The sequence below is a fragment of the Dipodomys merriami genome, unplaced genomic scaffold, assembly GCF_024711535.1.
Source record: "Dipodomys merriami isolate MVZ:Mamm:240054 unplaced genomic scaffold, mDipMer1.0.p SCAF_84, whole genome shotgun sequence".
Taxonomy (NCBI): domain Eukaryota; kingdom Metazoa; phylum Chordata; class Mammalia; order Rodentia; family Heteromyidae; genus Dipodomys; species Dipodomys merriami.
The window spans coordinates 2,611,750-2,639,335 of NW_027206446.1; the positions used below are offsets into that span (position 1 = coordinate 2,611,750).

At 42.0% G+C, this 27,586-nt stretch overlaps 1 protein-coding gene across 13 annotated transcripts in view; it reads right to left on the bottom strand.

Annotated features, from left to right (window-relative positions):
- The window catches only part of Sox5 (SRY-box transcription factor 5), an 857,426-nt gene that overhangs the window by 196,435 nt on the left and 633,405 nt on the right, over positions 1-27,586 (bottom strand). For all 13 annotated transcript variants that reach the window (XM_070011779.1, XM_070011777.1, XM_070011776.1 and 10 more), the window contains one exon: positions 5,208-5,294. In XM_070011779.1, the coding sequence (XP_069867880.1) occupies positions 5,208-5,294 (87 nt within the window). The remainder of the gene's footprint in view (positions 1-5,207; positions 5,295-27,586) is intronic.

The following is a 27,586-nucleotide window of genomic DNA, read 5'->3' on the forward strand; positions in this document are numbered from 1 at the left end:
TGGACCTGTCACTTCTGTGCTCTGAGCTCTCCAGACTCTCCAGCTTCCGGTGAACCTGCCCCCGGGCCCGGACCAGACTTCGGCCTGGACCAACTCAGGGGCCGTAACAGCACGCCACCTGCCTCCCGGCTCCTGGCTCTTCTCAGGTCTCACTTCAGCTCTCCTTGGACGCTGATCTGGTTTGTTGGAATCGTCTTCCTGCTCTTTCTTTCCTCTCCTGCTGTCACAGCTCAGTTCTCTCACAGTGCTAAGTGTACTCGCGGGGTGACAGATTCAAGCTCTTAAAATGTGGCTTCTCTGTGTCTTGCGACTGAGGTCCCGTACAACAGTACATCCTGGGGCCAATCGATGGTTACTCAGGATTTAATAAATCTCAGATATTTGGATCCCAGAGGCACGAAGGAATATTTCTTCAGAATAATTAGCTAATAGGTATTATTTCTTAATAGTCGGTAATCTGAGTACCATCAATGAAAATACTCATATGATATGGAAGTAAACCGCTGTGTTGATGCACACGAGGAAGAAGAAGAAACAATATAACTTGCTTTTACAAACCTAGCCCCAGAAAACAAGGAGGAAGATAGGGAAATACTAATAAGTGCTTTCAATGAGAAACGAAGCACTCTGCTCATCAGCTAGGAATAATCAGACACCGACGGGACTTTCATAAAGGAGAATTGTTTTAAAGCCCTGAAAAAGTTGCATTTGAAGAACAGTTTAAGGTTTTGGATCTTGTTCATGATACAAAGCTGGGTGAAAGAGTTGGGTAGAAAAAAATGTTTATATCAATGTGCACACACACGTGCACGCACGCGCGCGCGCGCACACACACACACACACGCACACCTTTCCCCACCTCATATATTCACAGGGAAGAAGGCTGAAAGTAATCTCCAGTGCTATGAATTAAACTAAGGTTTAGATAGGTGCTCTACCGCCTGAGTCATGCTCCAAGCCATCCTTTTTGCTTTGTGAACACTGAGAGTAAGAAATACACTTCTCCAAACCCTTCCAAGTTGTGAGTCTAATATTTTTCAATTTACCTTGAAAGCCATGTTATCGGTGTTACTTAATACCAGGCTTTAAGAGTATAAGGTTTATTAAATATTCAGGGAGTACTGGAGTATTTAAATGACTGCCAAGAGAATTGTGCCTTCAATTGGCAGCCATTTAAATGGTTGAGAAAGGGATCTCCTTTTGCTCTGACTCTGTCTCTTTCCCCTTTTCTTTCCCTTCCTTCTTTCCATTCCATTTTAGTTAAAAAGTAAAGAGCAAAGTTTCGATCCCCCAGAAGACCCTACAAATATTATCAGGGCACCAGCTTCCTAACGCAAGCAAAGCTTCTATCTGAGCGCATCGTTTTCCAGGGTCCTCATGGCTCCAGCAACTGATGATTCAGTGAGTTCCTATGTATATGTATATATGTATATATGTGTGTGTGTGTGTATATATATATATATATATATAATGTATGTATATAAAGCAGCATAGAGCCATCCTTCTCTCTCCCACGCAAAACAAAGTTCCTGCATTGCATGCACGCCACTTACATTGGTTTCATTAAGAAACAAGGAGCTGGCGTTGCAGCTAAGCCGCTGTTCTGCCTGACTTCCTGGGCTCCCCATCCTCCTGCCTGCCCGCCTCTCCCTCAGAGCCGCTCCCTCCAATCCTCTCACCCCCAGAGGGCAGCCTCCTCGCCCTGTGCCCTCTCTGACCACCTGTGCACAGTGGGGGGACCGCAACTGGCCTGCAAGCAGCTGCAAAAGTAAAGTTCCCCCCAGTTTACTGCCAAGCCCGCGCGCCTGTAACAACAGAAAAGGGAGGGGGGGGGGAAGATAGAGAGAGACAGAGAGAGAGACAGAGACAGAGACAGACAAGAGAGTTACAAAGAGACAGAGACCACACACACACACACACACACACACACACACACACACACACACACAGAACGTGTGTGTTCTACAGCTGCTTTTAAAATACATCGGAAAACAGCTTTTCGCACAGAACCAGAGGCCAATCACCCAACTTGGGCTCTGCAAAGGAAGCCTTCAAAGAACAAGAAAAACCCTGAAAGTGAAGCACAGAACCTTCCTTTGTGGGGGGCTGTCACTCGCTCAATGAACGCCCCGGGGCAGGCCTTGAAGGACAGCTGAGTCCGTTTTACCCCCCACCTTCCCCCCCCCCCCCTTGTTGTGGCTGCTGCTGCTGCTGCTGCTGCTGCTGCTACTGCTGCTACTGCTGCTGCTGCTGCTTTTAAGTGTAACTTGTGATGGAAATGGAGGAGGAGGGAGAAACGAGTTAGTCAGTTTGTCCTCCAAAGAAGAGAGGTGAGGAGGCTTGAGCCGGTGCTCCGCTCTCCACTCTGCTCTCCCTCATTCTCTCGGTGGGTCAGTGGAGTAAGAAGAGCGCTATTATTCCTCAGGTGAAATGGATCAAGACCCATCAGAGTACAGAGGGATACAGAGACCTTCTCTCTCCGAAAACTAAAGATCGCTTTCTCCTTGGGCTCTGTCCTTCCCTTCCAAGAAAAACATTGCCATTTAAATTTTATTCCATGATCGATTTTCATTGGTGTATTTGATTAGAACTATTTATTCCCTCCCTCCTTCCCTCCCTCTCTTCCTCCCTCCCTCCCTCCCTCTCTCTCTCTCTCTCTCTCTCTCTCTCTCTCTCTCTCTCTCTCTCTCTCTCTCTCTCTCTCTCTCTCTCTCTCTCTCTCTCTCTCATTCCAGTACTGGGACTTGAACTCAGGGCCTCAAGCTCTCGTTTGGATTTTTTCTGCTCAAGGCTAGTGTTCTACCACTGGAGCCACACACATCTCCACTTCCAGTGTGTTTTGCTGCCTGATTATACTGAAGAGTCTCATGGACTTCCTGCCCTGGCTGGCCACGAACTTCGGTTCTCATCTATGACTTCTGAGTAACTAGGAATATTTTCTTAATCCTCCTTGGTGATGAATTGTGGCCCACAGGTATGTAATTCCAAATGCTTTGATGGAGGCATGAAATAGTGCCATGTGTTCTGGAACTTTCCAAATTTCCATGCAGAGATGTCACCTAGGTCAAATATTTGATGAGTGTTACCTCTCTCTGGGTTCTAAGTTAGTATGATGTCCTCACTCACTTAGAAGACAAGCCCTTAGCTCTTTAGGAAAACATGTGCAGACACACATGTGCAAAAAGAGCACACTTCTTCATGCCCATGAGAAGAAATCTGGCAGTGTGTAAGATGGGTAATGGGTATCCACCAAAAATGTACACAGTTATATATCACGTACATCGATGGTAATGACCACGTACATTAACTGTCTCAAAATGAATCCCAACTTCGAATGCATAATCTTAAGGATCCTTAACAGTAACAAATAAGAAATGTCAACTGCTTATAATGCTCCGAGGGAAAAAAATGCCTTTACATGAGTTGAAAGGACAATGTGCTTTTCGTTTTGTTCTCTTTCTTTCTTTCTTTCTTTCTTTCTTTCTTTCTTTCTTTCTTTCTTTCTTTCTTTCTTTCTTTCTTTCTTGTCAGTCTTGGGGCTTGAACCCTGGGCCTGGGCGCTGTCCCTGAGCTCTTCAGCTCAAGGTGAGCGCTCTACCACTTGAGCCACAGCACCACGTCCGGTTTTCTGGTGGTTTATTGGAGAAAAAAGTCTCAGGGACTTTCCTGCCCAGGCTGGCTTCGAACCCCGATCCTCAGATCTCAGCATCCTGAGTAGCTGGGATGACAGGCGGGAGCCACTGGCATCTGGCTGTGCTTTTCTTTCTTTTTTTTTGGGGGGGGGTCTGGTTGTGGGGCCTGAACTCTGGGCCTGGGCGCTGTCCCTCAGCTCTTCAGCTCAAGGCTAGCGCTCTACCACTTGAGCCACAGCACCACTTCTGGCCTTTTCTGCGTATGTGGTGCTGAGGAATCGAACCCAGGGCCTCAGGCATGCAAGGCAAGCAAGCGCTCTACCACTGAGCCACCTTCCCGGCCCCGTGCTTTTATTTCTGTAAGAAGAAATTTACCTTTTTCCTGCATCCTCCCCAATCCTCCCCCTCCCCCACAATTCCCAGTAACTTCAGGTTTGGGTAGTCAATCTCTGTATTCCATAAAGATTTTCTCTTAGTCTTCTGTGGTGGTAGATTTAAATTAAACTAAAGAAAGGAACAACATCAACGACAAACGAATCACATTGCAGCCGGGTACCAGTGGCTCACACCTGCCATCCTAGCCACTCAGGAGGCTGAGGTCTGAGGACTGCAATTCAAAAGCCAGCCCCAGCAGGGAAAAGTCCATGAGACTCTGATCTCCAATGCACCACCAGAAAACTGCAAGTGGAGCTGTGGCTCAAAGTGGGAGAGCACTAGCCTTGAGCAAAGGAGCTCAGGGACAGCGCCCAGGCCCTGAGTTCAAGCCTCAGGACCGGGAGGAAAAAAGTAAAATAATAACAAAGTAAGCTGAAGCATGTTAAAGATATAATGAAGTTCCAATATTAAATATATATATATATATATATATATATATATATATATATATATATATATATATATATATATATACCATTAGCTCTACACTAATAGTGGCTACTCAGGAGGCTAAGATCTGAGGTTACAGTTTGAAGCCAGCCTGGACAGGAAATTCTGTGAGACTCGTATTTCCAAGTCATCATCCAAAAAGCCCAAAGTAGTTATGGCTGTAATGGTAGAGTGCTATTCTTGAGGAGAAAAATTAAAAAACAAAAAAAACAAAAAAAAAAGCCTTTAAGGAGAGCTCCCAGGCACTGAGTTCAAGCCCCAAACCCAGCACAAAGAGATTAAAAACAGCCACATACCAGTGGCTCATGACTATAATTTTAGCTACTCAGGAGGCTGAGATCTGAGGTTCTCTTTTCACGGCCAGCCTGGGCAGGAACATCTCCAATGAACCACCTGAAAATTGGAAGTGGAGCCGTGGCTCAAAGTGGTAGAGCACTAGTCTTGAGAAAAATTGCTCAGAGACAGTACCCAGGCTCTGAGTTCAAGACTCATGACCAAAATAAAAAACAAAAGCAAAAAACAACACAAACAAACACACACATAGCATTCCATTCTTCCTTAGAAAGAAAACTGAGCACAGTTTCTACCAGAAGCGCAGAAGAGATGGTAGAAATACTTTTCCCCAGTGTCCTTTCTAACTCTCAACTTCCTGTCTGTACGTTTAAATCAAAATAATCATGCATGCGTTACCTTTGATTTCTCCAAAGTTCCCTGATCCCATTGCAAGAAGCTTGTCTTTCCAGTCCTTTGAGAGTAGCTTTTCGATACTAGGTGTCTCTAAGTGGAGAAAACAAAACAAAACAACGTATAAACAACTCAACCTCCTTCCAATGTCCACTCAACAAAGCCGACCCTGGCCGGGGGCCGGGGCCGTTCGGAAGGAAGCCATCCACGCTGATAATGAGGGTGGGGGAAAGGAAGGTGTTTTGTCACCTCCTATTTCCAGAATTATTAGCCTTTTCCTTGTGCAGAACAAAGCTCTACTAATTCTTTATGGCAATGTGGAGGGCATAGGCCTGTGGTCCGTTTTTTTTTTTTAATTTTCCTTTTTGATTTGGTAAACAGATTCCTCCTGGATTCCTGTCAATGTCAGGGTGGTTAGTCTGCCATCAAAAAATAATGACGTCGATAAAATGCAGAGTGAGAAAAAAAATCAAATAAAGGCAAAGAATTAGCTCTTAAATCTGCGCCTTGTAATTATACCCCTGTGTGTGTTATGTGTACAATTACATGCACTTTATAATGTGTGTTTAACATCTCATGGTGGGAGAGCACAAGGTGGCAAGATTTGCCAGCATTGTGAACATTAAAATAAAAAAAAATTTGATATAAAAGAAGCTTGGAAAAGATTGTAAAATCTAAAGAAGTAATACTTATCATGGAAACCTATTATTTGCTTATTTCTGGTTCACATCATAGGCTTCCTTCCCCCCAAAAGCCTGGTATTGGGGTAGCGCGCACACATTTTTGTGCTTTAGTGTGGTGTTTGTTTCTGTCTATCTCTTGGTTGGCGACCTCGCCTATTGTGTGGAATTTAATGTATAAGTAAATATAAATGCTAATAAAACTCCCAAACAGCAAAGTCAGTTCTCCACGATGTAATTGGCTATTCTTGTCGGCATTTAGATGTGTACACAATTACAATGGTTTGCAATCCCACGATTAGCCCCAGCATTCAGTCAGAAAATAGAATGTTCTAGAAGATAAGTATCCCAGTATGCCGCATCTAAATAACAATGCCCACACTTATTATCTGGATGGAAGACATGTACTGCCTTTCTCCACACTGGTGTTTATGTGTATTTGTGTCTGTTCAGGCATTTGTTTACCCCCTGCTGGAGACATAAAGTTAACTTATCAAAGGGACCTTCTGTCCCACAGAGAAAGACCATAACGTTATTAGAATCTGGTTAGTTTCCCCTGACAGACAAGTTCATCTGAAAGAGTTCTCATCATCACCTTTGGCTAATCTCAAATACTTTTTATTTTCTCCCTTTCCCCAGGGACTCAAATTACAGCCAGCCACAAAGTCTGGGTGAGGTTTTGACCAAAGCACAGATTCAAATTTCTCTCCGAAGTGAAACACTTCTTGCAGTCAAAATACATATCTATATTTTTGAATTGGGAGGGGGAAAGGGAAGCGTAAAGAATGTACTTTTACCAGACGACAAATATACTGGGACATGACGAAGTATACAGATCTCTAGACATTCACACCGTGAGATCAAAAAGGCTCTGAGCTAAGAGCACAGGAGCATATGAAATAGTGGTTAGCCAAATGAACTCTAAGACATGCAAACAAGAGTTGTTGTTGTTTTAAATCTTTGTTGCTGTTTTCCTTTTCTGTACCTTTTGTCTTGGTTTTACGTGTCTGTGTCTGGGAGAAGATGAGGGGGCAGAAACGGAGGGACAAAGGTGTAGAAATGCAGCTGTGGTCCTTACTGGACACTGTTTGGAAAATGAACTCTATCACTTGTGGATGAGGACAGGAAGGAAAAAAACTGGGGTGCATACATTGTCCAAAAGGAAATGTTCTCATTATCTGACTTACGTAGTGATAACCCTTCTGTATATTACCTTTACAATAACTATACACACACACACACACACACACACATAAAGAATTTACTTTTACTTTTTCCTAAAACATGCCTTTTGCACTCCTCATTGTTTGGAAACCAATTTGGTAATTCTGGAGAGCAAGAACACAGAGGAAAGATCTCTGCGTGGAAATCAATAGCTCAAGTCTACTGATGGCTTTCATAATAAGTTTAAAGTAACTTCTGCCAGGGTTTCCCACATTTCTATTCCATTCTTGGTAAGCGGCGTATGCCAAATCACTTCTTAAACTTATCAGAGGTCAAAGAAAAAAAATACACTTTCTTCTTTTTTTTTTTTCCTCCTTAGCTCTCTACAAAAATTCCTGAGTAGCATGTAAACAGAACTCAGCCAACAGAGCGTTTGCCATAGAAAAGTGTCCGTCATTAAAAGCTAACACACCTTTGGAAAGCAGGAATGCGGGCTACAGAAACCCATTGTGCGCGTACAATGGGCCCCTGAACTCTCAGGCCCCAAAGCAGACCATTTTACTTTGAAGACCATTGTCTACCAAGCCCAGAACAAAGACTTTCCCCAGCAGCTAGACAAAATATTCACTGTAGTGAAACTCACAAAGAAACAGAAGTCTTCTGTCTAAAGTTGCAGAGTTAAAGAAACAGTCACCCGATTGCTGAACGGTTTTGGCCTCTTTTATGAACTAGCGTAACCAGAGGCTCCTGGATTATGAGAAAGGGAATGAATAACTTCTCCAAGACCAAGTTGTTTCACAAATGGAGCATCGCAGCAGGGCCTAACTCCCGAGGACTGTCATATCTAAGATCAAGGAAGACGTTAAAGCTGGGCGGGCCATGTATAGTCAACTAAGATGTACAGGTATTTCTTGAACAGCTTGGGTTCCAGGAACTCGGCTACAATTCTTTCAAAGGTTTATTTTGTTTTTAGCCCATGTCCTCTTATTTTTAGCACAGTAACTGACCTAAAGACCTAAAGTATATCAAAACATCTGTGTTACAGATTTGAGGTGGGGGGGAAGGACACAAAATGCAAGGTAAGAAGAGACTGGGCTGGCATTTCATAAGAAGAATTAAAGGCGTGGGTTAATTACTTTTCTCCACAAATTCCTGACACTTATCCGCAGGGAAATGGCGGGGCAAGCGGTTAGTTTTTGAAGGCGGAGTCTCGGCCCCGGCCAGAAGCCTGGTGTGACATCACATGATGTGGCATCACGCTTCCCTCCAGAATCTTCCAAGGACCCATACATGTCTGACTGCTTAAGGAACCGGAGTTAAGGAAGACACGGTGGTTTTCCCCCAGATGGAGCCAGGTTCCGGGCTTGGAACTCAAAAGTCTTTGCCACTTCCAGGATTCCCTCCAGGTCTGTCTGTCTCGACTTTCTGTGTCTCTGGGCTCTCTCTCTGTCCCTCCTCTATTTCTTTGTCTTTTGGTTTCTTTCTCTTTCTTTGTCTCTCGTCTGTCTGTCTGTCTGTCTGTCCCTCCCTCCCTCTCATCTATTAAAGCATTCTAGGAAGTAGGAAAACACCATCACTAACCCCACTAGCGGTGTGAAAGAATAAATCAACATCCCAGGATGCTACATGCATAGGAATAGCAACTACGAGATCCAAACGCAAGAATCCTTTATCATTCTCCTTCTCTGGTAAGCAATGTGTGTTTTCAGCTCCCATTTCTGCCCAGCTTAGTGAAAGCCGGTTGACCAGGAGAGGTGGTTCATTTTGCTTTGACGGTGGAGGAGGTACTGGGCAGTTCAGGCTCTGCGCGGTGACTCTAGTAAGCGGGGCCAGTGGCAGGCAGGGGTGAGGACTCCGGGGGAGGGGGCAGGGGTGAGTGTCCATTTGTCAATAACTAGCTCCAGGAGGCCCACATCGAGTTCCCTAGTGGCTGATCTGTCTTCTTCTTATTTTTTTGTTCCCCCTTTTCCCTAATGAAATGCTCAAGAGTGACAGCCCAGCCATCAACACCCAGCAGACATATAGAAGTGATCCAACTTCTCAAAAAAGCAGTAATATTGCCCAGGAAATTCATGGTTAGAAAAGGAAAAGACCCAGTGTCAGAATCCCGGTATTTACAGTGCACCTGCTCACTAATTTGTGAATGAACTAAGTGAAAGATATCGCCATTAGGCAAGCGCCTGCTTCAGAATTTATGAAGTGAAAGAGAGAATAGTTGTCCCCTGACTAACGCATTTCTAAAATGAGATGTAGGAAACACATACAATTGTGGGTTTTATTTTTGTTGCTGTTGTTTTGTTTTGTTTTTGCCAGTACTAGGGCTTGAACTCAGGATCTGAGGTTCTTACTTAGCTTTACGCTTAAGACTGGCACACGACCACTTGACTCTCGCGTCTACTTCTGACTCTTTTTGGAGGTAAATGTCTCATGCACTTTCCTGCCTGGGCTGGCTTTGAACCACAGTCCTCAGATCTCAGCCTCCTATGGAGAAGCTACGGTCAGGAATGGTGTTTTAGCATGTGAATAAGGTGCTGTGTTTAATTCAATATTATTTTTTAAGTATTCAAGTTGTAGATAATTCACATTTTTGTGAAGATTTTTGTTTGCTTGTTTGTCAGTCACAGGCTTGAACTCTGGGCCTGGGCGCTGTCCCTTAGCTTTTCAGCTCAAGGTTAGCGCTCTACCACTTGATCCACAGCACCACTTCCAGCTTTTTCTGCTTGTGTGTTGCTGAGGAATTGAACCCGGGGCCTCATACATGCAAGGCAAGTGCTCTACCCCTGAGCCACCTTCCCAGCCTGATGTGCTGTGTTTTTAAATGTTTAAAAGATTATTCTCTGGAGGACTGGGGGTCAGGATTCCCTTCCAACACAGCATCTAGGGCTGCTTGCACTGAAGCAAGGGTGAAAGTCAATACTTACTTACATTTAGAGTATTTTGCTACCACAGGCTAGCAGTCCAATTATTTAATCCATGTGACAGTTCAGGAAACTAAGATCTTAGAAACACGATTGCCCAACATCGTCAAATCAGAAACTAGAACCAAGGTGATACAAAACCAGGTCTTAATTCAAGGATCTGTTTAATGGAAATTTAAATGCATATAAACACACACAAATATATATACACACATAAAAGTACATGTGAATATATGTGTGCTTGTGTGTATGTGTGTGTATGTATATTTGTGTGTGTGTGTGAGTGTGTGTGTACGTGTTGGCATTGGGACTTGAACTCAGGGCCTAGCTGCTGTCCGTTAGCTTTTTCACTCAAGCTACACCTCCCTGTCCAGCCATTTTCTCTCTTGAAGTAGAGTCTCACGGACTTTCCTTGCCCAGGCTGGCTTCCAATCATGATCCTCAGATATCAGCCTCCTAAATAGCTAAGATTACAGGGGTGAGCCGCCGGCACCCAGCTAAATGCATATTATTATTTAAAAAATAATAAAAAGAAAGAAAAAAAATAAGTGTTCAGAAATAAGCTAGCATAATAAACGAGACAGGAGCGATCCCCATCACCCGTCTGCAAGTTAAGGAGGCTGTAAACAGTGTACTTGTATTTCTTTCTGCCACCGGGGCCCTCTGATATAGTTACTGGCTTTTTATTCTCTTGTACGCGTTCTATTTTTTCCCCCTCGCATATGCTACTTCACAGCAATGCCTGTGGCGATCCCCACCAGCGAATGGCTTCCCAAGGTGCCAGCCATTGTTACAACAGCCTCTTTCGGGCCTGTTCATTCCCTGCAACTCTCACTCCCTATTTCCCTCTGTGCCAAACACTCTTAAGACTGATTCCCTCATGTGGAACAATGGAGCCTCCAGACTCATGCCAACATATTGTAATTCCCCAACAGGCTGTCGGTGCCAAGAATTAAACCACATTCGCTCCAGTGCAGTAGCTTTACACACGAGCTCTGGTTTTTGCTTTGTGTGTTTATGTAGGGCTTTCCCCCCCCCTTTCTTAATCTCCCTTGAGCTGCTGTGGCAAAGCATACTGAAAAATTGAACAAGCAAAAAAAAAATTTACATATGTCTAATATTTGACTTTTTAAACAAAGTGACGGGAGTCAGGTCAGGTGGAGTCTACCGCTGTTTATATTTTAATTTTGTAGCTTAAACTCAACTGTGTTTTCCTCTAGGCTTTAGGTCATGCACATATTTAGGAATGGGAGTTGTCTGTTTCAGAAGGAAAAGTGATATGGCTACGTTCTAAATATACTCGTACCTTCTTTGAAGTCAAGAAGGAAAAGCAATGTGGATTAGCCACATTACACTATCAGGATTTTAATGCTGAGAAGAATGCTCAATATCATTTTGATAAGCCTTTCAAAAAGGTAATTATTAGAACACTGAACAGACATGAATGGAATGATTTGGTTTTGCCTTAAAAAGTAAAACAGAGTACGTATTCTATTTTCATGACTGTCTAATGTGCTACACCAAGCACATCTAGAGATGTCTTTACTACAAGAATTACGGATTGCCAGTATTTGAGATGTAGAATATACAGAGTTTATTGTCATCAATACATGACTGTCATCAATAACTTTTGGGTTTGTTTTGTGGGTGGAGGCTGAACCTGGGGACTCACACACCAAGTGGGCACTCTGCCACGGATGTATGCCACAGCCCCAGCCAAATTCCTTTCATAAAAAAGCCAAACATTTGAAAATGGACATTTTAGCTATTATTCACCTCTTGTAGTTTTAGTTGATGATTAAAAGATCACATTAGAAGTGAGAATTAATTTATGCAAAGCACTTAAAACTGGGAAAGAGTTAGAATCAAATCCTATGAGCTAAAGAAACTTTGTCAGAATTCGGAATTTCTTTTAACCCAGTGTACAATCTTGACAGTTTTCATTTGCTGGCCCCACAAAACTTAAAGATTAATGCAAGTCATTGTGTTTGGCCAAATACAGTTTTCTTCAAAACGCTAATTAAAATCCAACATGGTTGCTATTTAATGGTTCAATTAGGGTATTTATTTTTTTGAGAGGAAGATTGGGTAAAATCTGGAATCACACCAGTTAAGGGTTTATGGGATCAATATCCTCATTTCTAGATCAGATGGGGGGGGGTTAATTTTAAACAATATAGTCTAAGGATAAAGCACTTTACATACCTGTACACTAAATCCTACAAGGCCCGTAATAGTTCCCATAGCCAAGCGTTGGCAATAGTCAAATTCTTCTAGGAAATGTTAAAAAAAAAAAAAAGTGACACACACCACAGTGTACAAGAGAAAGAACTGAAATTCCAAAACATTAGGATTTCAATAAGCCTCACTTGTACATGTAATTATCCTGATGTGATTTAAGCTCTGGAAATACTTTAATTTCAGGACTGCCAAAATAGTTGTTTGTTTCCACTTGAAAGTGATTAAGAGTTTGCTGGCATACTAAAAAAGTCTTGGAGTCAAACTTTGATTGGTTTTTTTTAAATGGGCAATCTGGATTTTTGGGGGGGGGCTAGCTAATACCAGTCACCAATTTAAACTTCCTTATTTATCAACTGACACAATTTATGCACTTTGATCGATGATACTCAACATGGTATCAAGTTCTCCGTAGGTCTTTTCTGTCCTGTGATTGAATGTGCCATCATCGATAGGACAGTCTTACTACGCATTGGTGGTCATGAAGTCTACTGTTTTATATGACCGTGGTATATGTGTTTCCTACACAAAAATCTTTGAAAGCTAGATGTAATTTGTGATGAAGTGATGGGAAAAAATATCCTCAATTAGAAAGTAATTGTCCTTTTTTTTCTGTTGGTACCGGAGCGTGAACGAGGATCTCATGTTCATCCAGCTTACCTGGCACACGGTCGGCCTTCTACCATTTGACCCATTTCCCTGTCAGACATTTTTCTGTGTAAGGAGGTAGTCTTGCCCACTTTTTCTGCTGGAGCTGGCTTTGTACCATAATCCTCCAGATCTCAGTCTTCTTAATAGGATTACAGCTACCAAGTACCTAACTATGTATTTTCATTTAGCAACCACAAATCATTTTATTTATTCGTTCAGATATTTGACTCCAGGAAAAAATATCATAAATTATTTGAGAATATTAATTTGATAGCAAATTGCAAATATGAAATAATTGGGGTATATTTCACAGCTAAATATAATAATAATAATAATAATAATAATAATAATAATAATAATAATATCACAAAACCTATTGCTTACCAACTCACTGAGTTTTACCTCTTTGTGCTTTAGCTTACTCTCCTGGAAAGAGGATGATAACTACACTCATTTTGTGTTGGCAGTGAGAATTAATTTATGCAAAGCACTTAAAACTGGGAAAGCAGGGCTGGGCACAGGATAACACCTGAGAATGTCAACTAACATTGCATCTGCAACTCACTACAAATTAATCATAATCAAAGTCAACTACACCCATGTGCTTGTTTGTATCTATACATAGATACAGATAGAAAATCTGTATCTATAGCTTATATAGCTAGCTAGGTAGCTAATCTATAGCTACAGATAGCTATATATAAATCTATATAGTTATGCATATATCTCTATTCATTATAGAAAGTAAGTTCTTATAGTGTCTTATATTCTTTATAGAAAAGAAAATATATTTTAGTCAGTTGTGGGGCCTGAACTCTGGGCCTGGGCACTGTCCCTCAGCTCTTCAGCTCAAGGCTGGCACTCTACCACTTGAGCTACAGTGCTACTTCTGGTTTTATGAGTGGTTGATTGGACATAAGAGTCTCACACACTTTTCTGCTGGCTTTGAACTGTGATCCTCAGATCTCAGCCTCCTGAGTAGCTAAGATTACAGTGTGAGACGCTGGCACCTGACACAGAATATATATTCTTTATAGATCTCTAGAGATCTCTAGAGATCTATACATAGAGATATCTCTCTATAGATTTGTATAGAGAGATATCTATAGAGAGATATATCTATACCTACATATCTATAGACATATATCTACATGTATTTATATATAACTATATAAATTTATATATAGCTATATATTTATAGCCATATAAATATCTATATAGATATTTACATATACATGTTTATATAGCTATATATAACTATATATACCAGTAGAGTTAACTTACATAGATACATAGATAAATATATATATATATTTATACATATACATACACATATGTATTTATGCACATACGTTAGTTTATATGTTTATATGTTGCGTCCATATTCAGTTTAGGTCTCATTAAAGCTACCCAGGGCTGGGTGCTGGTAGTTCATGGCTGTCATCCCAGCGACTCAGGAGGCTGAGATCTCAGGATCCTGGTTCGAAGCCAGCCCAGGCGGGAGAGCCTGTGAGACTCATCTTTAATGAGCCACCAGGCGCTGTGGCTCAAAGCTGCGGAGCGCTCGCCTTGAGCTAAAGCAGCTCAGGGGCAGCGACTAGGCCCTGAGTTCAAGCTCCACCACCGACAAAAATTAAAAAAAAAACAGATAACAACTAAAGGAGGCTGGTGCTGTGAGGGCCAGGGAAGGGCAAACTTCCCCTGACAGCACAACGTGTGGAGACAGACTCAGCGAGCCCTGCGGGTTACCTCCGACGTTACCTCTGTAACGTTCCCAAGGCCCCGACATGCCTCCCACCTCCCCGCAAGCTTTTCCTGCGTTCTGTGTTTGTCTGAGACCGGGACTTGAACTCGGGACGTGAGGCTTGCTGTCCCTCACTGGCCGCAGCACTCCATGCCAGGGCCCAGATGGGGCTTTGTGAAGCTCTCCCTCCCCTTCAAGCCTGGGCCACCTACAGGACGTTCTTCTTCCTCTTCAGTGTTATGAGCGCTGTGGCCCTGGTCTCCCACCACGACACACCGGCCTTCTGACAACACATTTCCACTCTGAATAAAGAGACGGGAGAGGGCCACGCCCTCCTGGAATAACTGTTCCAGGACAGTGGACAGCGAATGACCATTGTCTACTTGGATCCAGATCATTTATGATGTCTGCAAAAGAGTGGATGGAGCCTCGTGCGTCAAGTTCGATCCAAGGGCTACTAGGAGAGGAAGGAGCGTGGAGAGGAGGAGGAAGGGAAGGGTGGAACAGAAAGGAGAAAGGAACTTGATGGAAAATCAGGAGGACATAGAAAATCAGAAGGACATAGAAAATCCAGCGGACATTGGCATGAGTGAAGGGGTGGGTTGGGAGGGTGGGTGAAAATGTGGAGGGCTGGCCAAGATCAAGATGCATGGTACACATAAACCCAGTACATCACCTCAAAGTTCAGAGAAGTGAAGGAAAGAGTGGGTGTGGGAGGGATGGGTGAAAATGCGGACCAAGAACGCCCTGTCTTCTTCAACTGCTTCGCTGAGCGGGAATCCCTTTGTACAACTACTTAAAGATAGCTTAAAAAATTCCAAAAAGTCAATGAAGAAGAGGAGATGACAATAGAAAACAAAAGATGTACGACGCATCCAGAGTAGCCCATTTTTTTCCTTACAAAAGGTAGTCTGATCTCTGCTATTTTACCCATCAAATAACCAATGGCCTTAAGAGAAGAGTAATAATGACTTTGTGGTTCTGTATGTAGTGTTTTTCTGTATGAAAGATATAGAAAAATAAGAGATGTCTCATGAGAACTCTATTACAGTGTCAATCATACGACAATCAGGTATACTGAAAACAAAAGAATGTTTAATTTCCCAAATTTATAAACAAAATGAGGAAAAAATGATAATTTAAAGATATCACGGCCTGGTAAAAACAAGTGTGAGTAAGTTACGCGGAGCTTTTGACCAATGTGGGAAATCACAGCTTTTAAAAAAATTATTATAAATGGCGTGGTTTTCCTATTACGAAGACTCTATCCACATTTCACGGGCTCTTCGGGGTATGCAGAAATGGACAACGAATGATCCTACCCTTGCAAAAACTTTCTTTTCTTCATTCAAAATTGTACAAAGAAGGTGGTAAGAGATGGGAGTTAGAGAGAGTGGAGACGTAGACATCGGCTTACCATCCATTAGAATAGGGAGTCCAATACTAAATAGATGACAGAATGTTTTACCCCTGGAAGTGAGAATCCAGGCGCCCAGCCTTACGCTCAGCCATCATGCGCCCCGAGCCTGCCCCTACCCCAGAGTCTGCAACACACATCGCTATCTCAGATCGCCTGCTGATGTCCAGACTGTAGAAACAGTGAAAACTGACGCGACTCCTGTGACTAATTGGCGGTTATGATTCTGCAGGTGGCCCAACGGTGAGGTGAAGAACTCGCTGTTTTTTTAATGTTCTGATACGTAGAACCAGATTGGAAAAAAAACAAAATCAAGGAAAACAATTGAGAAAAATGATTTGCTTTCCCAAAGAAAGCATCATAGATCAACGTTTGCATATTACCCTTCTTCACAAAGTCCATCTGTCTAAACAACTTGCAACGTATCTGGTGCCTTACAACCTTTGCCTGGATTTTGGATCGTGTCGCTGGCAATTTTAGATGAGGAAATACAATAGTTTTTAACTTCTACAATGGTGCACTTCATGTTCAAACGTTTACAACCAGACCCCTCAACAGGGAAACCGGGCAGGCATTTGTTAGCAGTGATACACGGACTCTCTGATTGCGCGTTAGGAAAAAAGAAAGGTAAACCGTAAGCGTTTTCAATAAAAAGTATTTTTCGTGTGCAAACAATAGGAAAAAACAGCAAAAATAACGAAAAGAAAAGAAAAGACGTAGAAAGAAAAAGGAGGAGCAGCTTACGGATTTAGCCTTTCCTACATCTGCAGAGTCTTTTTATTTTTTCAATGCAAAATCCTCGGGTTTTATCCTACCGGTGTGTGCAAACGAAAGCAAAAACAAAACAAACCAGACAGGTAGGATCCATGGCTGTATTATTTCCTACTTCCTTTGCTTTTAATGTCATAATGTAGACTGAGAGCTAGCCTATAATATCGTATCTATCTTCTATCATATAACACTATATCTAAGTTATGTATTATATTGCAACTATAGCAATATAATGTACTGTCCCTATATATTCTATGCTATATATTATAATGTCTATATAGAATAATATATTATCTATATTATTATATAATAATGTACCCATGCTATCATATCATGTATGACATGTGACATTTACATGGAGAGGGACAGGTAGATGTAGGTAGACAGATGTAGTGATAGACTGCCATTTCTTTTCTTTCTTTTTTCCCAGGCCTTCTGAGTTTTTGAACTCAGGGAGCTGTGCTTGCTTGGCGGGCCCTCCGCTATCTGAGCAAACCTCTAGCTCTTTTTGTTTCCAGTTCTCTTCCAGGCAGGGCCTGTGCTCTTTCCCAGGGCCAGCCCTGGACAGTGACTGTCTAACCTCTGTGCCGGTCAGTGGCTGTGAGTGATAGAGGTGGGGCCCCTGGTCTGCGATGTGGTCTCACCCACTTTTGCCTGGCTGACCTCACCTCGGGATCCTCTGACCTTGGCCTCCCCTCACTACCAAGGAGCCAGTACAGGTTTTCACTACGATTTAAAGGGAAAACAAAGACAGCGATGTACTGGGATAGGATGTGACGACAACTATCTTTTAAAAGTCATGATGAGAACTTGGGGCAGGTGTGACCACAGCCCTGTGACCACCCCTCAGGGATACACGCAGGCTTTCATCTTTGCTTGTCTTAGTTGTTGGTAATGGTTCCAGTCATCTCACGCACAAGAGACCAGCATCGATGTCATGCTGAGGAAAGGCATTCCTAAAATACGTCAAATAAGGGTACACAAAATTTGGTAAAGTTGTTAAATCGAGGCTCAGTGAATGTTCTTTCAGTAAAGACTTTGTGCGAAAGGCAAGGATACACTAGGCAGTGTATCCCAGGAGAAAAATAGAATTCTCAGGCTCTGTGTCTTAATTCACATGCATTTCATTTTTATCAACCTTTGGAGTACATATTCTTCCTGCACTCCTAAAAGCATTCGTTGGTAGCAAGCACATATTCTCATCTTACATACAGAAATTGATTAAATATTGGGAAAGAAGATAATGTCAAATGCTCCTCCTTTTCGTCTGTGCTTAATATTTCCAGAAGTAAACATTAAACAACTGTCTTTTTTTCTTTTTGCTTGTGAGAAGTGAGGCGAACACAGACTTGTAGATATCCATCGCCTACTTTCTTCTTCAGAAAGTAATGTACTTTACTGTTGTCACGGAGGTGATGTGTGGATTACAGTGAGGGACATTTCCTTTCATACAGTGCCTTCCTTACCCTCATTCTCTCCAGCCCCCCCCCCCCCGCCTCCACCCAGTGTCCAGTGAGCTCTACTCTTGTACTTTTTCACCCTTTTCTCTTGCACTCCGTGCCCTCTCCCCAACCCTCTAGATGGAATGTACGTGAATACACCATACACAGGGAACGAAGACAGAATCATCAAAAAATAAAAATTAAAAAAAAACACATAAAAGCTAGATATCTCTCGTTTCTATATCTTGGGAGTTTTAACTCCAAGATATTTTCTGGTATTCTTAGATGGATTATTCATTATACAATGTTCCATAAATATATATATATAATGTAATGTATTATTATAACACATAATAAAATTAATAATAATAGATAATAAATATATTATGGTATTATGCATACATCTGTAATATATGAAAATATATATTATACGTACTATATATAAATTTTACATAAATAGGAAGAGCATGTAGGCATTGTGCCTTTGTGTTTCTCTCCTCCTCTCTTTTGGTCTCATTGTGTGTGAGTATCTAGAATCCTGTGTGGTTGATCATATCCCAGTGTCTCTCAGATCTGAATTCTGCATATCAGAGAGAACGTGCACCATTTGTTTCTCATACACAAATACTGAGACGTATTTTTAGTGCCATTGGTATCCAATGGGAAACCAGCTGCTCTTTAAACAGGAGAATCTGCAGCACAAGAGCAGGTGAGGTGGGGGGGGGGGCTGGAGGAAGGTCAAGGCACTTGTGTTCTACGCCTTGCTTTCTCCATGCTCCACACTTTAAAAGGATGACATTTTGAAACATTGAAAAAAAAAAAAAGAACAGCTTTACAAGGCAGAGTAAGGCTGATTGGAAACTGACTATGGCATTTGGGATAGGATCAGAAAAAAAAACCAACAACAAAAACCCAGCCATTGTAAAAGCAAAAGAAAGAGCAGTATAGTTCATTTTAACAGAGGTGAGTGAATTCAGCAGCATGGAGAGACCACCCAATTTTCTGACCTGGGGATGAAGGACGGGGTCAGAGGTCAAGCTTGTACAAACTTGAGGATGATCTATTCTGCAAGGCGTGAAGGCCCGTGTGCCACATGTTCCAGACTTAAAGGTGTCTGCACCTCCAGGAGTTTTCCTCGAGGATTATGAAAACACCGAGAAACTTGGAATCACAGTTCTCTCAGAGATGGGGGAGGCGAAACTACAGGGTCTCCTTCACGGGATGTTAAATCTCCTCCACCCACACTAAACCCCACCCTAAATACGGTTTCCAAACACTTGACTGCCTTCAACTGGTTGGATAAAATTCTTCTGTTTCTTCTCGGAAGAAGAAGATTCAGATAAAATGTGGCTCATGAGTGAGATGCAATAGAACAATATTTTACTTGTTTCTTGCTTCCAAGGTGTTCCACTGTTAGGACTCAAGATCACCTGTTATAATAATTATAAGTACCCCAAATAAGTAAGTATATGATTAATTGCTCGTCATAGGAGAAGTATTCCAAGGCAAGGGATTTGGTAAACTAAAATTATAAGCCACTGCAATGACTTTATAACCAATCAGAACTGATAGCTACGACTTGACAGGGATTTGCCTTCTACTTAAATAGATGCGTCAATGAGATCAGCAACAAATAACAAAAAGCAGATAGCGTTCTATTTCTAATGACGAAAATGGAGGGAGGCTGGGAGAATGATACTGACCAAAATGTGCATTGTGCTGAAAGCGACAAGTTCACTTGAAACCCCTTTGTGCAATTACTTGAAGATAATAAAACATTCAATGAATAATACTGATAAAGAAAAAAAAAGCAAGAAGCAAGCATTATCACTTTACGGTGGCTACCAAAGATAAACTGCTTTGTGTACTGACAGCACTCAATTCTTAGCAAGAAGGTTTCTGAGACGCACAGGTTATATTAAAGTGTGTGCATAATCGAGCAGGTTTTCCTGTTATACAGCAGGTGAGGTTTGTTAGTCCATCATGCTAGATGTAAACCTTGAGCTAGTTATTCATTTCTCTCTTCTTTTCCTTTTCTCTCAGCAAATGGCAAAATCTATAGCATAGAATCTGCAGAAGTCAGTAAGCAGAAAGGCCAAATCTTCCTAAAGTGATGCAGTCTGGGACAACATAAAACTGTTTGAAAACTAAAATATCAAAAACCCCAGCACCTTGAAGAAAAAATACTCAATTAGGGTGTAATTGAAGGTCTTTCTTGTACACCTATTCAGGCTTTCTGTTGTAGATACAGAAAGTAAGTACAAAATAATGATCATTGGGGGTTTTACTGCATGAAGGAGAAAAACAAAAAAAAATCACACACACACACACACACACACACACACACACACACACACACACACACAAACTAACCCAGAAGTTGATTCCATGTCGTTTGGATTACAATAATGTAGTTTCTATGGGGCCATTAGCAAATCCTTTATATATATGATACACATTGATACATAATACAAAACATGTTACATATTACATGTAATAGTAATAATATATTAATATGATAATATATACATAAGTCATAGATTAGTGCATTGTAATATTATACTACTATCTATATGTTAATAGTATTAATAGGTTACTATATTATATATAATACAACATGTTTTATATTATATCTTATATATATTTTATATTCTATATTACACCATATATAATGATAGTTATATGATTATATAATTATAATTTTATAATTATATAAATATATTACATATAATACATAATTGTATAATACGTAATATATTATTATATAATTAGATAGGATTACATTACATATAGCTATATAATATATAGCTATATATCAGATTATATAATGTAGTAAAATTATGTGTGTATGTACATGTCACGTATTGTATTTAATGTATACACACATAATCGTATTGTTATTATTAAGGGGTTTCACAGAGATTACATTACATAAGTCAGGTAATGAGTCCATTTCTCTGTTGGACACTGTCACCGACTACCGAATCCTTTGGTTTGGCCAGCCTCTCCCCTACATTAAAGAAACCCTTCACTGGCAGCAGTGGACGTCTGTCTCTCCACTGGACGCCTCCAATTTTCTCAATTACAAAGACCGACTTAGGAGAGGTACATGTGTGTTCACAGGCCCTCAGAGGGCCTTGGGACATAAACCAGGAGGCAGAAAAAACAACAACAAATGCAGTACTCTTGGGGAGATTAGGAAGTGGGAGGCTATTTTCTGGGGTTCTCAGGGGGCTGGTGCCCGTGGCCGCAATCTCGGCTCCCTGAGACTTATTCTGGTTTTTCTGCTCTGGTAGTGAAGGTCTCTGAAGAGGAGGGAGCTGAGACAGCACTCAGGACCGGCCAAGGCCGGGGCCGCTCCCTCCACGCCGTGTTGTGTTCTTACTAATGCTGGTAAGAGTTGTCTCCTAGGGGTGATGTAATGAGATGGCCGACGATATTTCCCATTAAGGGCCTCTACTGGAGTTTGCTGGAGTATTCTTCCCCATCTATTGCAAGGTAAGTGCTTGTTCTGTGTTCTTGTTTGATCTCTCCAGAGTCAGGCCCATTTCCATGATTCATTTTCGATTCCCCAAACCAACATCCCCTCCCCATCCCCTCCTACTCCTCCTTTCCTTTCCCTTTTCCTCCTCCTCCCTCCACCTCCTCCCCTTCCTCTCCTTCTTCCTCCTGCTTCTCCTCCTCCTCCTCCTCTTCTTCCTCCTCTTCTTCCTCCTCTTCTCCTTCTTCTTCTTCTTCTTCTTCTTCTTCTTCTTCTTCTTCTTCTTCTTCTTCTTCTTCTTCTTCTTCTTCTTCTTCATTGTCATCGTCTCCTCCTCCTCCTCCTCCTTCTTCTTCTTCCTCTTCCTCTTCATCTCCTCCTCCTCCTTCTCCTTCTTCTTCGTCTTCCTCCTCCTCCTCTTTTTTAACTTAATTGTATTGTAATGGTGATGTACCGCGTCTAATGAGTTCACTTCCTGTCAAAGACTGTTATCCCCCCCTCGTTTTTGCTCACACTTGTCCGCCCCACCAACAGACCCCCCCCCAATTGTAACGTTCACTTCCAGCGTAGTGTCTTCTGAGTGTCGCTGTTGCATTGGTTCACCCATCGTCCTTTGTCTCAGCATTTTGTTTGTTCCCTTTCCCTTCCCCAAATCAGATAAACGTACATCCAAGACACGGGGCACCAAAATCGAACACAGTGACAACAGGGGATAAATCAAAGGAGGGAAAAATGAAAGAAACAAGAAGTCACTTCATACAGTGCATTACAAACAATAAGGAAAGACGTCTTGTTTCCATACGCTGGAGTTCATTTCCATGAGCATCATCTTACATGGTCACCTCTGCCAGGAGTATCCTAGACATAGACTGGTTATTACAGATGTGGGACCCCGCGGAGCCTGGGTTTCTTTGGGTCTGGATTACTTAATATGATTTTTTTTCAACAAGTGGGGCCGTGGCCTTCTTTCTCCTTCCTCCTCTTCCTCCTCCTCTTCCCCTTCTTCCTCCTTCCCCTCCCTTCCTGGTTTCAGAACCATCTTCTTTCCTCTTTCCTTGTCCTGTCTCTTTTCTCCAGGCTGACTGTTACCTTCCAAGCCCCCCAAATTGTTTTGCTTTGTTTGAACTGATAGAGAGTCAAAACCATTTTGGAGCTAGCAGGAGGAACTCTTCGCAGCAGTAGTCAATTAACAAACGACCAAATTATCATGAATTATCAGGGCTAGCACTGAAATCCACCCCCCGCCCCCCAAGACTGTAGCGTTTCCCTTACTGACCTCCACACCGCCAGGATCTGGTTGACACATGGTGTGTGTCTGTGTAATTGGGGACAGACACACAGACAGGGACAGGGTGGCAAAGAGATTACAAAACAGAAAAAACAAACAAACAAACTCTTGTATCCGATTTTTTTTCTTTTTTTTTTTTTTTTAACGTGCCTGCCCTTTGCTTTGTGTTGGAACTCAGACATTCTGTGAACATTCTAGAAACCGGTGTTCCTAGGCTTGTTTAAACAACGGAAATAATAGGAGCGTAATTGATTGCAGCTGTGAGCTGTCGGCCTATTAGCAGGTAGCATCTCGCTGGCAAATGCCACAAGCTGGTTAAAGATTCCTTTATGAATCGGGCACTGTATGAAGACCAGGCATTCTGTATCCCAGGAATCGAAATCAAAATCTTCACTGATTTATTCCTCCGATTTGATTCGATGAGAAACACCATGGTTAGACTGTTGGGACCAGCGTGTTTAGGCAGCCAAGGTGGGTTTTTGTTTTGTTTTGTTTTTATAAAAGTGAAATACATAGCAGGTTTAGATCTGTGGCTTGTCTTTCAGTCATAATGGAGATATTCAGAAAGGGGAAAAAAAATGCTCTCCTTAATATGAGAACTTTCGCCGGAGAAAGGAAAAGAAGGTTTAAAAAAAAAAGATTAAAAAAAATACCTTCTTAGGCAATCCATATTTTTGTGACTCCAATTCGTATCCGTTTCTCCATACCTATCATATTCGAATTGGGGACTCCCAAAGTTTGATTCTTATCACAAAGCAGCTTTTTAGATCATTCTTTACGTTCATTTAAGTCAGATTTACCACCACCACCACCACCTCCCCCCCAAAAAAAATAGACAGGGGAGAGAGGGGTGGGCGGAGAAAGGAAAACTCCTAACTCCACATTAATTTACTAAGAGAAAAGCTACAGTAAGTCCCTTTTCCTAGTTTCTTCTATTTGTGTAGCTGTGAGACATCTTTGTGAAGGAAGGGAGTTACCAGCCAGCCCTGCACAACAAAAGGCCCACTGTCACCCGGCCAGTCCCAGACATGGTGGAAAGCAGCCCACAGGAAAACGCCTGGCTCCAATGCGCAGCCCCGGCCGAGGACAGCCTCTACATTGACTGCCTTTGGCAGCAGCCCGCGGTCTTCCCTGGCTTTGAGCTGTGAACAAGGGTCGGGGATTGAATAACCAATTATACAACCGCTGACTGAGTTTACCCAAGGTTTGCAAACTGCTATAATAGCCCAGTATTCAACCCACCGGCTTATCCTTTCCCCCGTTAACAGTGCCATCCCTGCCCCTGCGCTCTGGGTGACATGTGACTTTATTACACACGTCCGTGAAGAAGGCTAATAGAGTGTCACACGCCAGGCCTAGGTAGGGACTTTGTGGGGCTTTTGGTTTCCTTTCTGTGTGTGTGTGTGTGTGTGTGTGTGTGTGTGTGTGTGTGTGTGTGTTCAAGGGTGAAGGGCATTTCACACAGACGCTTTCCTCCGTCTTTTAACTCCCTCTCAGAAACTTCAACCAAATTTCTGTCAAGGCTACAAAGCTGAGCATGAAAGAGCAGTAGCCAGAATGTCAACAGGTTTCCAAAATGCACCTCATACGAATAGGCTGTTTTAATTCACCACACACACACACACACACACACACACACACACACACACACACACACACACACACACACACACACACACACACACACACACACACACACACACACACACACACACACACACTGTGGAATTTCTCAAGTGTTGGTACCCCATTGGGGGAGCCTGTATAGATCCATTCAAAACCTGTCCCTTTCTGTATTGCCCACCTAGGTAGCTCACTTAAAGTTCAAGAAAAACCCCAAGTTTGTCCCAGAATAGCTGTGTCCATACCGTTATACCTGTGTGGAAATTAAAACCAGGAGTGGTACGTCACATACTTCCCTCGACTCTGAAATGAGCCTGTGGCTCCTACATGAGCAACATCTTCCCCCTCACAGGCAGAAGCAGGGACCTAGCAGAGACAGCGAATGACCCTGAAGGGGTTGGTAATCTCCCCTCCCCCGCCCCCCCATCTTGACCTTTGGCCCTTTCTGTTTTAGTCCATGCTTGGTGTTAACAGGTGTTTAATACATAATCAGCTCGACTGAGGCTACTCAATTTAAAGTCAGTCAAGTCAGGCTCCTATGAAGCATGGATAAAAGACACGTAAGAGGGAAATGTATAAATAGAATGATACATTCCAGGCTGATGACTTACCGTTACTCTATGAGTAAGTATTGTTAAAAATGTCCATAATATTAACTTAACACATGAATCTGTTTTTATCCCTATCCATCCCTACCATTATCATTCTTTATACAAATAGAAAGACCAAACGATCTCCAAATTCAAATGGGACCCTGAAAAACCCTCCAAAAAAGCCAAAATAATTCTGACATGAAATTAAAGTTGGAGCCACTGCACTTCCAGGTTTAAAATGGCATTACAAAGTTGTGATAATTAAAACACTATCCACACACACACACACACGTACACACACACACACACACACACACACACACACACACACAAGACACAGACAGACAAATAGACAAGTGGATAAAAATAGATAACCTCCCAAACAAATTCAAATTTATATGGGCAACTGATATTTCTCAACTAAACAAAAACACTTTGAAGAAAGATTAGACTCTCCAGTAATTGGTAAAGAGGATACTGGGTTCCCACACACGAAGAAATCCAATCTTTATCTTATACCAAACACCCAAATCCACTCAACGCAGACACAAGGCCTGAAAGCATCCAATTCCCCAAAGAAAACAGAGAGGAAAAGTTCCTTGTCTTTGACCTTGGCAATGAAGTCTTGGGTATACACCCAAAGCAAAAGCTCCCAACACAAAGACAAACTGGTGGAGTTTCACCAAATTACAATGTTTTTGCACATCAAATAAAATAGAGGATCTACCTCTACAACATGACTGACATATAATTGCATATGACCAGTAGATCATAAATCACGGCTCATGTGTTATATCACAGATCATATGATAGGTGATTTACAAACCATCTGTCAATTGACAAGGTAATAACCAAGATTTATTTAGAAAACCTTATACACACATCTCTCTCTTTCTCTTATGTATATACATATATACATACATATATGTACATATATATATACATATATATGTGTGTGTGTGTGTCTTCAGATTAAAAAGTAGGCAAAGAAATTGAATAAATCTGAATAGATATTTCCCCAAGGAAGATCTAATAATGAACAACGGGTCAGTGAATATAAACTCAACATCACTTATCATAAGGGACATGTCAACCAAAACCTCTGTGAGATTTTTACCTTACACCTGCAGGGTGTTTATTCTCAACAAGACAAGAATGACAAGTGTTGGCGAGGTGTGGATAAGAGAATCCTTGCGCGCTCTTGTTGGGAGTACAGATAGGTAGCCATTCTCGAAAACAATATGGAGATTCCTAAAGAAATTAAAACCAGAGCTCCTCCACCACCCAGAAACCCTTCTGGGAGTAGTCCCAAAAGAAATGATATCATCGCCCATAAAGACTCCTTTGTTCTTTACAGCACCATTCACAGTAGCTGCCCAGATGTGGAAGCAATCTAGCTGTCCATCAACGCCTGGATACTTGAAGAAATGGTCGTCTCTGTGTGTGTCTGTGTGTACACTACTGCACCTTAAGAGGAGGACGCTGCCATGTGCCACAGCCCAGAGCAGCCTGGGGGACATTATATTAACTGAAATAAAGCCAGAGGCTGAAAACCAAACAATGTGTGTGATCTCTCTCGTATGTGGAACATTTGAGAGAGAGAGAGAGAGAGAGAGAGAGAGAGAGAGAGAGAGAGAGAGAGAGAGAGAGAGAGAGAGAGAGAGAACAGATTTTAAAGGGGACGGGTAGTGGTGGAAGAGGTGCTGGGTCTGATCTGTGTGTGATAGACTCGCAGGAAGGTATCCGTTGACATTCCATTCATGGATGCAATTAAGTTTTAAATTAGTTTAACTTTTCTTTTTTTTAAACAAGTAGCCAAGCAGTCGGGATGGTTGAGTTCATTAAGCTCCTTTTGCTTTTTTAAGCAAACCAGCTTCTGCTCTTGTGTACATTTGCTTTGCCTTTATGATAATCCCGTAACCTTCACTTACTGAGAACCTATAAAGTTTAGCGATCTGCAATACCAAAGCATTAGGAATGCTGTTCTAGCTCTGAGACCTAACATCACCCCTGCAATCCCTGAATTGTTGGAGACACCTAACTAAAAAGTCTGAGTGTGGCCACAGCCTTCTGCCACATCGGTTTGCATTCCAGCAAGAAGTTTTCATCATGTTACATCCTAACAATCATTTCTACCCAATTGCCTTCATTGTACACGATGTGACTTCTCATTTCAGCATTCATTAATCAACAACCTCATCTTCTGGATGAAGTGTTTTCTCTCCTCCCCAGTACAGCATGAGGTCTGGGAAGGCCTGGCTGCCTGTTCATGTTGTTTGCGATGCAGGTCAGCGTCCTAAAGCTGACCCCAATGTATGTGAGACACAGGACAAATATTTGTTTAGTGAATGGGTGGAGGCGAGTTCTGACTGACA